The 14,160-nt window shown below is 61.6% G+C and overlaps 1 protein-coding gene across 1 annotated transcript; it reads left to right on the forward strand.

Annotated features, from left to right (window-relative positions):
- The first annotated feature begins 2,902 nt into the window (after nucleotides 1–2,902).
- On the forward strand, nucleotides 2,903–7,312 carry LOC311512660 (ly6/PLAUR domain-containing protein 5-like). Its single transcript, XM_084614011.1, has 4 exons — nucleotides 2,903–3,039; nucleotides 4,886–5,062; nucleotides 5,227–5,358; nucleotides 6,622–7,312. Exons 2-4 carry the CDS (start codon nucleotides 4,891–4,893, stop codon nucleotides 7,134–7,136), a joined length of 819 nt encoding a protein of 272 aa, XP_084470137.1. The 5' UTR covers nucleotides 2,903–3,039; nucleotides 4,886–4,890; the 3' UTR covers nucleotides 7,137–7,312.
- The last annotated feature ends 6,848 nt before the right edge of the window (nucleotides 7,313–14,160 follow it).

Below are 14,160 nucleotides of genomic sequence, written 5' to 3' on the forward strand. Positions count from 1 at the left end.
CCCTTCCGGAGTCGCTGCTCCCCAGCCCCCTGCTGTGTGTCTGGCCGACGCCCCTCGCCCTAGTCGGTGACATGTGGCCGAATGAAAATGCCCAGTTATCGGCTGGCCCGGTGGGTTTCCCGCGCCCCCTTTCTCAAAGCCGGCCGCAGACACACTGGTTATTTCACCTGGGAAACTGCAAGGGCGTTTTAGGCCTGTTCAGAGTTTCCCCTGAGCTCGCCCATCGCTGGGTTTCCCCGAGACCAGCCCGAGCCGAAGTCAAACGGCCGCTCGGCGGGTGAAGCCGGCCTGGTGCCACGTGGGTGGAAGGTTCGGTCCAGACACAAACGAGCCGTTTTCCGGGCGTCTCGAGCATGACACCAGCTTGGGTGTTCGCGTGGCTCCCTGCTGCGCTCCCGGGTTTAGCGCATCTCCCATGCAGGCCGCTGCGGCCTGATTGTGCGTGCACACCAGTGGGGCTGGGTGCACATGTGGGTGTCAGGCTGGGTTTGGGTGTGTCCATGTGTGTGGGGGATTCCTGTGTAGGTCTCAGCCCTACTGTCCCCCTTCCCTCAAGCCCGGATTCCCCCCTGGCCAGCGCCCACATGTGGGGCTGGATTTTTCGGCTCCGGGCCCGTTGCCCACCCAGGCGCTGGGGTCGTCGAACCCATCCACTGACACACAGAGCAGGGCTCAGCCCCTCCAGGCGTGGGCAGCCCCCCAACCGAATCACGAGCCAAACACCTGACCTCTGTAGCCTGACCCAGAGCTGGGTATATATAATTGTAAAACTTGAGGATTAACAGGTTTCTTGTCCCAAGATCAGGCCCAGTAAGATTATTGTAAAATTACCGTATAATTTGGGAACCCCGATGTGCCCAGGTGCATAGGAACCCTCTCTACGTATATAAATATATGATTTATTAATAATTTAGCAAAGTTATACACACTTAAACGCAACGAGGCAGACAGAGATAACAGAGAAAATACATTTGGACGGCCATCCTTCCACCCTGGACTGTTCACCATTATCTTTCTCATCACCGTCACCGTCCTCGTCTTCCCATCAGTCTGGCCCCCCACAAGGTCTACGTCTCTCCAGCCCATCCGCTGCCCCTGGGATGTTACTTTTATAGTCGGTCACGCTGACGCTGCCATGACGAATGCATATTCAACAGCGGTCCTGGTTTGCATTTCCTCCCCGTAAGGGGTCCGTTTGCTACGGGTTAGTAGATGTCTGACATCACCCCATTAGCGTCCACGTCCGTTTGCTGTCATGGCACCGATGCGGTGGGAGGTTCTGTCCCGAACTTTCCGGATGCTGGTGTCAGCGATGTTCTGTGGGTGGCTGATGTCGGGATTTTGGATAAAATGCCCGCCCTGGCATACCACTTTCAGCTCCCTATAACTCACCTACTACAGGACAGGCTCAACAAAGAAAATAACAGAACACCAGTAGCCGTCACCTTCATCCCCCAACTAAAACCCCTCCAACGCATCATCAGGGATCTACAACCTATCCTGAAGGACGACCCATCACTCTCACAGATCTTGGGAGACAGGCCAGTCCTTGCCTACAGACAGCCCCCCAACCTGAAGCAAATACTCACCAGCAACCACACACTACACAACAGAACCACTAACCCAAGAACCTATCCTTGCAACAAAACCCGTTGCCAACCGTGTCCACAGATCTATTCAGGGGACACCATCACAGGGCCTAATCACATCAGCCACATGATCAGAGGCTCGTTCACCTGCACATCTGCCAATGTGATAGATGCCATCATGTTCCAGCAATGCCCCTCTGCCATGTACATTGGTCAAACCGGACAGTCTCTACGCAAAAGACTAAATGGACACAAATCAGACGTCAAGAATTATAACATTCAAAAACCAGTCGGAGAACACTTCAATCTCTCTGGTCACTCAATTACAGACCTAAAAGTCACAATATCACAACAACAAAACTTCAAAAACAGATGCCAATGAGAAACTGCAGAACTGGAATTAATTTACAAACTGGACACCATTAAATTAGGCTTGAATAAAGACTGGGAGTGGATGGGTCATTACACAAAGTAAAACGATTTCTCCATGCTTATTTCCCCCCCACACACCCCTACTGTTTCTCACACCTTCTTGTCAGCTGTTGGAAATGGGCCACCCTGATTATCACTACAAAAGGTTTTTTTCTCCTGCTGATAATAGCCCCCCTTAACTGATCACTCTCATTATAGTGTGTATGGCAACCCCCATTGTTTCATGTTCTCTGTATATATCTATCGATCTTCCTACTGTATTTTCCACTGCATGCATCCGATGAAGAGGGTTTTAGTCCACGAAAACTTATGCTCAAATGAATTTGTTAGTCTCTAAGGTGCCACAAGGCTTCCTCGTTCTTTCTGCTGACACAGACTAACACGGCTGCCCCTCTGAAACCTATAACTTATGAGATACTTAAGTCTACCTATGCCAAAGGTTATAGGTTTCAAGCCTCTCATTCCCTACGAAAGGCAAATCGTACAGGGTCAAAGCCGGCAGGTTCCTGGCATTATCATAAATAGAATAAAGCAGGATAACAAAGCAAGGAATGGGGTACAGGTAAGCTGGCCCCCTGGGCCACACCTCCCCCCGGGCGTGAGGGACAGGGACTGGGATGGCGAGGAGAACGGGGAGGAAATTGGGCACGGGGGGGGGTGTCTCTGGGGCACCCCGGCTGCCCCCACATCCAGGGCCTGGGTACCCCCCGTCTCCAGCCAGGGGCGCTGTGGTACCGGTTGCCCAATGGGATCATTGCACCAGAGCTGTGGAAGTCGCGCCATGGTGCAATCCCGCTGAGCAGCGCGCGGGAGGGGGGACTATAAATTAGAGGTTCCCCCCCCACACACCCGTACGCGGCTGAGACTCGCCCGCTCGGACACAGCTGCACAGATCCCGGGGGGGTTGCCCCTCTCCGGCAGCTGGGCTCTCCGGGGCCATGGGGGGGCCCTGGGGCGGGACATGGGGCCCCGGCAGCATCACTGCTGGCAATCCTGGCTTCTGCTCTGCTGATCCCAGGTACCAACAGCCCGGATTCCTGGGTTCCCTGGAGGGGCTGGGGGCTGGGGGGTCAGAGCAGCGGGGCTGGGAGCCGGATTCTGGGTTCTCTCCCCAGCCCTGGGAGGGGAGTGGGGTCTGGTGTGTGTGGGGTGGGAGGGGCTGGGAGCCAGGACTCCTGGGTTCTCTCCCTGGCTCTGGGAGGAGAGGGGAGGGGGAGCCTAGTGGATAGAGTGGGTGGGGGGCTTCAGGAGCCAGGATTCCTGGGTTCTCTGGGAAGAGAGTGGGGTCTGGTGGTTAGACCTGAGGAGGCTGGGATCAAGGACTCCTGGGTTCTCTCCCCAGCCCTGGGAGGGGAGTGGGGTCTGGTGTGGGGGGATGGCTGGGAGCCAGGTCTCCTGGGTTCTTTCCCTGGCTCTGGGAGGGGAGTGGGGTCTAGTGGTTAAAGCAGTGGGGCTGGGAGCCAGTATTCCTGGGTTCTCTCCTCAGTTCTGGGAGGGGAGTGGGGTCTAGTGGGTTAGAGCGGGGGCAGCCTGGGAGCCAGGACTCCTGGGTTCTCTCCCCTGCTCTGGGAGGAGAGGGAGGGGGAGCCTAGTGGGTAGAGTGTGTGTGGGGTGGGGGTCGGGAGCCAGGATTCCTGGGTTCTCTGGGAAGGGCGTGGGGTCTGGTGGTTAGAGCCGGGGCAGGAGGACGCTGGGATCCAGGACTCCTGGGTTCTCTCCCTGGCTGTGGGAGGGGAAAGGGGGGGGCCTAGTGGACACAGCTGGGAGCCAGGACTCCCCCTGCCTAGCCCCTAGTGGGCACAACTTGTGGTATTGTTGTTTCGCTGACTCAGGCGCCGCCTCCGTTGTGAGCGCACACGCAGAATTCTAGACACACGACACGGCTCGCCTCTCTGCCCCCACAACCACTGACACACAGAGGGACCCACAAACCATCACGTCCACACAGACCCACCATGGCATGCAGAGAAACACAATCTCACACACACACACACAGAGCAGGGCCCAGCCCCTCCAGCAGGGGGCAGCAGGGACACGGACACACACAGAGCAGGGCCCAGCCCCTCCAGCAGGGGGCAGCAGGGACACGGGGACACACAGAGCAGGGCCCAGCCCCTCCAGCAGGGGGCAGCAGGGACACGGACACACACAGAGCAGGGCCCGTCCCCTCCAGCAGGGGGCAGCAGGGACAGGGGGACACACACAGAGCAGGGCCCGTCCCCTCCAGCAGGGGGCAGCAGGGACACCCCCCCCCGGTGCCCACCCCGCCTCCACGTCTCCGTCTCCCCGCAGAGGCTGGCTCCGAGTCCTGCGGACTCGAGCCCCGAGTCCTGCGCCCTGGCCCACGGCGCCTGCATGGAGGCTGCCGTCACCCTCAGCGCAGGTGACACCCCCACAGCGCAGGGAGGCCGGATACCGGACTCGATGGGCCCGTGGGGCTGATCCGGGGGCAGGGAGGGGGCGGGACACCAGGGTAGATGGGCCCGTGGGGCTGATCCAGGGGGCAGGGAGGAGGCGGGACACTGGGCTCAATGGGCCCATGGGGCTGAGCCGAGAGGGGCAGGGAGTGGGCGGGATATGAGAGTAGATGGGCCCATGGGGCTGATCTAAGGGGCAGGGATTGGGCGGGACACCAGGGTAGATGGGCCCGTGGGGCTGATCCAGGGGGCAGGGCGGAGGCAGGACACTGGGCTCGATGGGCCCATGGGGCTGAGCCGAGAGAGGCAGGGAGTGGGCGGGATATGAGGGTAGATGGGCCCGTGGGGCTGATTCCAGGCGTTCCCCAGAGATGGGCCCCGCCCCAGGGTCTGTGGAACTCCCTGCTACTGTCTTCACCTGCCTTTCGTGTGGCTCTTTCTCTCCAGGGGGCATGTCTGTGACTCTGATCCAAAGGGGGTGCAGAGATGGACACCCCAAGGCAGGGACCGAACCCCCCGCTGGGCCCAGCAGATTCCTCCACATCCAGGCCGATGTCCGCTACTGCCTGTCTGACCAGTGCAATGCCAAGGGGCTGGATCTGGGGAGCCCTGGCCAGGCCACAGGTAACAGGAATGGGGAACAGGGCACGGGGGGCTCTGGGGGGCGCCGGCTCCCATCCAGCCCCGGGGCAGGGACTGGCTGGCTCCGGGGGGGGGGGGCGGGGAATGGGGCACAGGGGCCTGTCCCCTCTGTGGGGGCGCCGGTTCTGATCCGTGTCTCGTTGCAGCTCCGGCCCCCAGCGGCCCCACCCAGTGCTACGCCGGCCTGAGCCTCGGCCCCCAGCCCCACACTCTGGAGCGGGTGACGTGCGACGGGGAGGACGCCCGCCGTTACCACGGCAACGGCACCCTCACAGCAGGTGGGTGGGGAGCAGTGGGGGTGACGCTGGGCTTTGTACCCCAGCAGCCCTGGCTCCCCCTGCTGCCCTTGGGGTGCATTGCAGCCCCCGCACCCCCCCTGCCAGTGACCAGGACGGCCCAACTGGGCGGGGCACTGCCTGGGTCAGGGTGCTGCCTCCGGCCCCCAGTGCGCCCCCGTCCCTGCCCCACTGCACCCTGGGGAGGTCGGCACGATGCCCGTTGCCCCATGGCACATAACGGCTGCCCCATTGCACCCTGGGAAGGTCGGCACAACCACCCCTTTGCCGTGACCTCTCAATGGCTGCCCCACTGCACCCTGGGAAGGTTGGCAGGATGCCCGTTGCCCCATGGCACATAACGGCTGCCCTGTTGCACCCTGGGAAGGTCAGCACGATGCCCGTTGCCCCATGGCACATAACGGCTGCCCCATTGCACTCTGGGGAGGTTGGCATGATGCCCATTGCCCCATGGCACATAATGGCTGCCCCACTGCACCCTGGGAAGGTTGGCACCATGTCCCTCTCCCATGGCACGATAGTGGCTGCCCCGTTGCACCCTGGGAAGGTCAGCACAATGCCCGTTGCCCCATGGCACATAACGGCTGCCCCATTGCACTCTGGGGAGGTTGGCACGATGCCTGTTGCCCCATGGCACATAATGGCTGCCGCACTGCACCCTGGGAAGGTTGGCACCATGTCCCTCTCCCATGGCACGATAGTGGCTGCCCCGTTGCACCCTGGGAAGGTCAGCACAATGCCCGTTGCCCCATGGCACATAACGGCTGCCCCATTGCACTCTGGGGAGGTTGGCATGATGCCCATTGCCCCATGGCACATAATGGCTGCCACACTGCACCCTGGGAAGGTTGGCACAATGTCCCTCTCCCATGGCACGATAGTGGCTGCCCCGTTGCACCCTGGGAAGGTCAGCACAATGCCCGTTGCCCCATGGCACATAACGGCTGCCCCATTGCACTCTGGGGAGGTTGGCACGATGCCTGTTGCCCCATGGCATATAATGGCTGCCCCATTGCACCCTGAGAAGGTCAGCATGATGCCTGTTGCCCCATGGCACATAATGGCTGCCCCATTGCACCCTGGGGAGGTTGGCGTGATGCCCCTCTCCCACGGCACACAGTGGCTGCCCCATTGCACCCTGGGGAGGTTGGCGTGATGCCCCTCTCCCACGGCACACAGTGGCTGCCCCATTGCACCCTGGGGAGGTTGGCGTCCCTCTCACACACTTCCCCCTTGTGCCCCCAGGGAAGCTGGCAGTGCCCATCTTCATGTGGAGCTGCCAGGCCCCATCCTGCGCCGTGCCGCCCAGCCGCCACTTCGGCCCCCTGCAGCTCCGCGAGGCTGGCACCTGCTGCTCCGGCAGCTACTGCAACGGGCAGGGGGCCCGGGCACTGCTCTCCCTGGGCCTCAAGATCTCCTCCGGCCACGTCCCCACCGGGATACCCGGCTACGGCCCCCTCGCCAATGCCACGGCCTGGAAAGGCCACCAACAGCCCGGGCGCAGCCACGGCACGGCAGCCACGGAGCTGCCCCACCAGGACGGAGGCCCACTATCCGGACCCAGACCACACCGGCTACGACCACAGCACGGACCCGCTCAACCCCAGCTACGAGGGGGACCCGCCCCACAGCACCGGCCCCCGCGCGCGCCCCACCGAGCCCGGCAAGAAAAACAGCTACCCCACGTCCACCCACGCCCACGTCTCCCAGGCGCCTGGCCCCTGCTAGTGGTTCTGGGGATAGCCCGCCTGGGGCTGTGAGCGGGGCTGGGGGCCAGGACGCCTGGGTTCTCTCCCCAACTCTTAGCAGCTATGAGGCAGTCACTCCCCCTTCCCCCACATTGCATGCCTCAGTTTCCCCACATTTAAAGGGAGGGCTCCCAGAGGTGGGGGGTCAGCCCCATGTGACGTTCCCTGTTTCCCTGTGTTTCTGCTGCTGACTTCAGTCCCCATTGTGGGCCCCCCCCGTCCTGCGCACCCCCCTCCCCCCAAGCCTCTCTCTTTAATAAAGTCTCTTACCCCCAAGCCCTTGCATCGCCCAGCTGGTCTCTTTCCGGCGGTGGGGTGCGGGGTGACAGGAATCCTGGTACCGGAGAATTGAGGCTGCTGGCCTGGGACATGTCAGGTGGTTCTGCAGCCCCCTTCAGGTCCCCCATCAGAGGGGATATGCCAGCCCCCTCTCTGGCACAGATGGGACCCACCCCAACCCATCGCAGTATAGAGGGGAGGGAGAGAATTGCCACCCCTGCCCCCCGTTCCTTAGTAGAAGAAAGGCAAGGGGCCCTTTAAATGTGGAGGAAAATTGAAAAATGGACCCAGGCATCCAGATGGGACTCCAAATTAGACAATTCCATACTGAACAGCCCCCGCCCCCAGCTTCTTACCAGCCCCTCTTCGCTCCCTTGGGTCGTTACGCAGCTGCCCTGCCCCAGAGGTGGCCGCATCTCAGCGCCGGGCGAGGGGGCCCTGTGTAATCAGCCCCCCGAGCCCCACCCCAGAGGTGGCCGCATCTCAGCGCCGGGCGAGGGGGCCCTGTGTAACCAGCCTGGCGCGCCCCACCCCAGAGGTGGCCGCATCTCAGCGCCGGGCGAGGGGGCCCTGTGTAACCAACCCGGCGCGCCCCACCCCAGAGGTGGCCGCATCTCAGCGCCAGGCGAGGGGTCCCTGTGTAACCAGCCCCCCGCGCCCCACCCCAGAGGTGGCCGCATCTCAGCGCCGGGCGAGGGGGCCCTGTGTAACCAGCCCCCCCGCGCCCCACCCCAGAGGTGGCCGCATCTCAGCGCCGGGCGAGGGGTCCGTTTGTAACCAGCCCCCCGCGCCCCATCCCAGAGGTGGCCGCATCTCAGCGCCGGGCGAGGGGTCCGTGTGTAACCAGTCCCCCCGCGCCCCACCCCAGAGGTGGCCGCATCTCAGCGCCGGGCGAGGGGGCCCTGTGTAACCAGTCCCCCCGCGCCCCACCCCAGAGGTGGCCGCATCTCAGCGCCGGGCGAGGGGGCCCTGTGTAACCAGCCCCCCCGCGCCCCACCCCAGAGGTGGCCGCATCTCAGCGCCGGGCGAGGGGGCCCTGTGTAACCAGCCCCCCCGCGCCCCGCATCTCAGCGCCGGGCGAGGGGGCCCTGTGTAACCAGCCCCCCCGCGCCCCACCCCAGAGGTGGCCGCATCTCAGCGCCGGGCGAGGGGGCCCTGTGTAACCAGCCCCCCCGCGCCCCACCCCAGAGGTGGCCGCATCTCAGCGCCGGGCGAGGGGGCCCTGTGTAACCAGCCCCCCCGCGCCCCACCCCAGAGGTGGCCGCATCTCAGCGCCGGGCGAGGGGGCCCTGTGTAACCAGGCCCCCGGATGGATGATTTCCCACATGCTGCCGGCAGAGCAGGTTCTATCCAGCCCCAGCCTGGCTGGGAGCCAGAAGCCAGCTGGAGGGGTGGGGAGCGAGTGGGGAGCAGGACGGCTGGGGGGGCAGCAGAGGGGGGGTCATTCATGGAAGCAGCCCTTCCTTGTCAGTCTGGCCGTCCTACCCTGTCGCTCACACGCAGTTTGTGACCACAGAGCGGGGCTTCGGGATCCCCCGTCACAGCCACCCCCCAGCCCAGCCGGGACCCTCCTCTGGACCCCAGCACAGGCCGAGCCACCATGACCCACGGCAGGCCCAGGGCGTGGGAACTGGCCCCGCCCTATCTCCAGGCATCAGCTCTCCTGATCCAAGGTACCGGGGTGGGTTAATGGAACCCAAAAGTAAGCAGGGCTGGGAGCCAGGACTCCTGGGTTCTACCCCAGCTTTGAGACGGGAGTGGGGGCTAATGGTTAGAGTATGGTGTGGAGGGCGGGAGTCAGGACTCCTGGGTTCTCTCCCCGGCTCTGGGAGGGGAGGGGAGTCTAGTGGTTAGAGCAGGGGGAGAGGAGCCAGGACTCCTGGGTTCTGGCCCTGGCTCTGGGACGGGAGAGGTGGGACATGGAATTTCATCTAGTGATTGGCACGAGGCCAAAGCTGGGGCTTCTTCCGCCCAAGGACAGTGAGGTGGGGCAAAGTGTGGGGCGGGGGGAACTCGTCCCTCTGTGACACAACCCGCTCCCCCGGCCTTGGGGGTGTCAGGGGGCCCTGCTACTGACCCCTGTATCCTGATAGGCCCTTGTCCCCAAACCCCGGGGGGAGTCCCAGATGGCTCCCCCATAACCCCCCAACTCGCTCATGCCGCGGGCACCGCCCTGCCAGCCGCAGCACCGCACCTGCGTGGAGGGCATCAGCATGGGCGCGGCCCCCGGGGCTTCCCCGGGACCTCCGGGAACCAGGCAGCAGGGGGAGCCGCTGAGCCACGGGGCGGGGGGAGGGAGGTGGCAGAGCCTGCTGGGGCGGGATCCGTGGGAAGCACAGGGCGGGGCTGGCGGGCGTGGAGACGGGACAGAGACGAGTTTGATGGGGGGCCTGTAACTGCTACAAAATTACTCCCCATTTCCACTGGGATTATGCTCCATGGGCATTACTCCCAGTTCACTCCAGAGTTACTCCCAGTTTACACTGGAGTTACTCCTGATTGGCAGTGACATTACTCTCAGGTTACTTCTGATCTGCAATTGACTCACTCCCAGTTTACATCGGAGTTACTCTAAATCTACATCAGAGTTGATCCTCATGTATACCAGGGCTCCTTTCCTTTTACACTGGAGTTACTCCACATTTACTCCAGGGTTACTCACTATTTACAAAGTAGCTAATCCTGACCTGTACTGGTCTCATTCCCAATTTACTCCATAGTTACACCCAATTTAAACCACAGTGACTCCTGAATGACACTGCAGTTATCCCCGATTGCTCAATGGGTTTACTCTCGATTTTACCCTGGAGTTACTCCCAATTCACAACAGTTACTCTAGTTTTACTCTAGTCACACCGGATTTGCTCCTGATTTACAGTGATATTACTCCTGTTTCACACTGGAGTGACTCCTGATTTCCACATTTCCTGATTTCAGTTACCAGACTGACACTGATTTGACTCTGGCTTGACACTGATTTTACTCCCCTTTCAACGGCAGTTACTCATAATTTATACTATATTTACCCTCTATGTGCAACGCCGCTACCCCTAATGTGCAACAGAGCCACTCCTGATTTACAGTGGGGCCCCTCCCCATCTCCACCATAGCCCCTCCCCATTCCAACCAGATTTCCTCCCCATTTACACCAGATTATCTCAGGATTTAGGACCCGTCCTGCCCCTCTTACCCCCTTTAAGCCTCCCCACCCTCTGCAGCTCTGCCTTCGGCGCTGGCAAACCCAGGCCTAAGGTTCCCGGAGTAAAGGGAGGAAAACCTGCCTTTGAGTGAGAGACTCCAGGAGCTCCAGCTATTTAGCTAAACAAAGAGACTTGATCCCCGTCCATGCGTCCCTACGAGTGGAACAACTATTGAAAACAGGCTCTTCGGTCGCGCAGAGGAAGGTCTGACCCGATCCGACGGCTGGGAGCCGAAACCGGACAGATTCAGACTGGAAATAAGATGGGCCTTTTTAATGGTGAGGGGGAGTTTCCAAGTGGGGTGGTGGATTCTCCATCAGGCCAAGTTTTCAGTCAAGCTGGGATGTTTGTCTAATAGCTCTGCCCCGGTTCACACAGGCCGACGGCACACGGAGCGTCTACACTCACTGGTAACCCTGGGTTAGGCAGGGTTGAGCCCTGGCCCCCGGGTTGGGGCTCCTGCGTCTACATTGCAGAGCGATAGGGCTTGACTCCAACGCGACCCCACGGTGAGGTCCTGGGTCGGTGTGTAGACAGAAAGGGGGCAGGGTTAGGCCTGCACCGTGGACAGGCCCCGGAGCTCCGCCCGGCTGGTGCCAGCTGGCCTTGGAAGAGGGGATTGTAGCAAGGGTGGGTGGCATCTGGCCCTCACCGTGCACTCGCCTGGGGGCTCTTTTCCGCTGCTCTCTTCACCCCCCACCCCCAACTTTGATTTCCAGGCAACTGGACGGTGACCGTGGTGCACCCAAAAGCCCCTTCTCGGGCACCTCGGCGTCGTCTAACTCCAACCTGCCTGGCTACTCCTGCCACCACGTCTGCAACACCAGCCTCTGCAACTGGCTGGGAGAGTCCAGGAGCCAGGCAGGTAACTGCAGCTCTGGGCATCTAGGGGGCACCAGCCTCGGGGGGGTGGGGAATGGGGCACGGGGCCTGCCCCCTGTAGGGGGCGCTGGCTCCCATCCTGCCCCAGGGCGGGGCCTGGCTTACGGAGGGGCAGTAACCTCCCAGGTGCGTCTCCCCACCCAGCGCCCCTGCCCAGCGGTGCTGGGTGCCCAGTGTCTCCGGCTCCCACCCAGGAGGCCTGCCCTGCCCCTGAGAAGACCAAGTGCCTTGGGCAGAACAGGTACCTCTTCAACGGCACCCGCCCCAGGCCATCAGCATCGGTGAGGGACGCCCGGGGTCCGCCCTGGCTTAGGGAGGACAGTGTGGTCCAGTGGTTAGAGTGGGGGGGGGGCTGGGAGCTTGGACTCCAATAACCTTGCGCCCGGCCCCCTCCTGGGCACTTCGCAACAGCCAGACAGCCCCAGCAGCTTCCTCCTTCTCCTCCGCTGTCATAAATCCGCCCTATGGACACAGCCCCACCTCGATGGGATCAAGCGCCCCCTTGCCCTCCTGCCATCGACTCTGTGTCACTGTGCGGTTGGTCCCCGGCTGCCCCGCCCCAGAGGTGGCTGCATCTCAGAGCCAGGTGAAACGTCCCAGTTTTATGTTTCCAACCCTGAAGCTAGCTGCTTTATTCCTGTAGCTGTACCCTTCCCTGCTGGGGCCCAGCGGAGGTGACATGGGGGGAGAATCACTCAAAGAAAGGGGTGTCTGGGGGGTGCCACCCACGACCAGGCCTCTGGCTCTTTAAGAAGGGTGAGGAGCAGTTGCCTGGCACCCCATGTCCTCTTAGCAATGGGATGCGGACACCCTGGCTCCCTTGGCAAGCTAGGATGGAGATGGAGGCTTTAGGGGGCTGGACGGGGGCTGTCCAGTGCACCACCCCGGGCAGCTCTGGGCTGGGCTGGGTTATGGCTCAGATGCCAGGGGGCAGGGCTCAGCAGGGGGTGCTACACTGCAGGGAGTGGAGGCCAGTGGTTAGAGCAGGACTGGGGGGTTGCTGGGAGCCAGGACTCCTGGGTTCAATCCCTGGTTCTGAGAGGGGAGTGGGGTAGTGGTTCGGGGGCTGGGAGCCAGGACTCCTGGGTTCAATCCCCGGTTCTGGGAGGGGAGTGGGGTAGTGGTTCGGGGGCTGGGAGCCAGGACTCCTGGGTTCAATCCCTGGTTCTGGGAGGGAAGTGGGGTAATGGTTTGGGGGCTGGGAGCCAGGCCTCCTGGGTTCAATCCCCGGTTCTGGGAGGGGAGTGGGATAGTGGTTTGGGGGCTGGGAGCCAGGCCTCCTGGGTTCAATCCCCAGTACCAGCCCCCTCACCTCTTCTTAGGGGATGCCAAGGTCTGTATGGTGCTGCAGACCTGCCTGCAGCCGAAGACCTGCACCGTGTTCTCCTACATCCAGGACCTCAACACCATTGAAGAGAAGGGGCACCGCTTCCCTGGGGGTGCCCCACATCCTCTCCAGCACCTAGGCCAGACCCCTCCCTGCTGCTAGCACTGGCCACTCACGGACTGTGACAGGGAGGCTGGATGCTGGGGCAGAAGGGTCCGTGGGCTGATCCAGGGGGCAGGAAGGGGGCAGGATACTGGGGTAGTCAGGCCATGGGGCTGAGCCAGGGGGAAGGGAGGAGGCGGGATACTGGAGTAGATGGGTCCTGGGGGTTGATCTGGGGGGGCAGGGAGGATACCAGGGTAGATGGGTTTGTGACACCTGGAACCCCTGTAGTCACCACTGTCATATAGTTATGATATGTCTTGTACAAAGTCTGCTTTGTGAGGTGTCATTCTAAAAGTCTTAATCTGTTGAACATTAATCTCCTGTTAAATTGTGTGCGCTGCTGTCACGGAGTCCCTGGGCTATGCTCTGGACCTGTTCCCCATGAAGCCAGTCAGGACTCTGGGGAAGTCTCCTTTCTCGGAGCAGCCTGTCTGCAGGACACACAGCTCACCCGGCTTCCCCCTTCCTGGGTCTGACCTCGGATCATTCAGCCTCCTCTGCCGCTCCGTGCGCTTCCCACAGCGAGTCCGCTCAGGCAGGGCTCCTGGGGGAGCCAGAGGGTCCTGCCCCCCAACTCTGCAGTCAGACGGGACTCTCAGCCAGCCGGGGAAACAGGAGGTTTATTAGATGACAGGAACATGGTCTAACACAGAGCTTGCAGGTGCAGAGAACGGGACCCCTCAGCTGGGTCCATTTTGGGGGGCAGTGAGCCAGACAACCACGTCTGCCCTTCACTCCATGTCCCAGCCAACCCCAAACTGAAACTCCCTCCAGCCCCTCTTCCTCTGGGCTTTGTCCCTTTCCCCGGCCAGGTGGTCACCTGATTCCTTTGTTCTCCAACCCTTCAGCTCTCACCTTGCAGGGGGGAAGGGCTCAGGCCATCAGTTGCCAGGAAACAGGGTGTCGGCCATTCTCTGTGTTCAGACCCCTGCACACACCTGCCCTGTAGGGCTCTGCAATGATCATACACCCTTACCCCACCACCTAGATACTTAAGAACTGCACAGGGGAAACTGAGGCACCCCCACAATATTCCAAGGAAACATTAAGAACAGTCCCACTTCGTCACACTAGCATTGTACGGGAAGGTTTGTACAGGAAGCTTGGGAACACCCACGAGCAGCCTTTAAGGTACAACAGTAAAAAGGCCAACCAGTGTTGATGGCTTATTGAGGAAATACAC

This window comes from Lepidochelys olivacea (assembly GCF_965140295.1).
Source record: "Lepidochelys olivacea isolate rLepOli2 genome assembly, chromosome: 24".
Lineage (NCBI taxonomy): Eukaryota > Metazoa > Chordata > Testudines > Cheloniidae > Lepidochelys > Lepidochelys olivacea.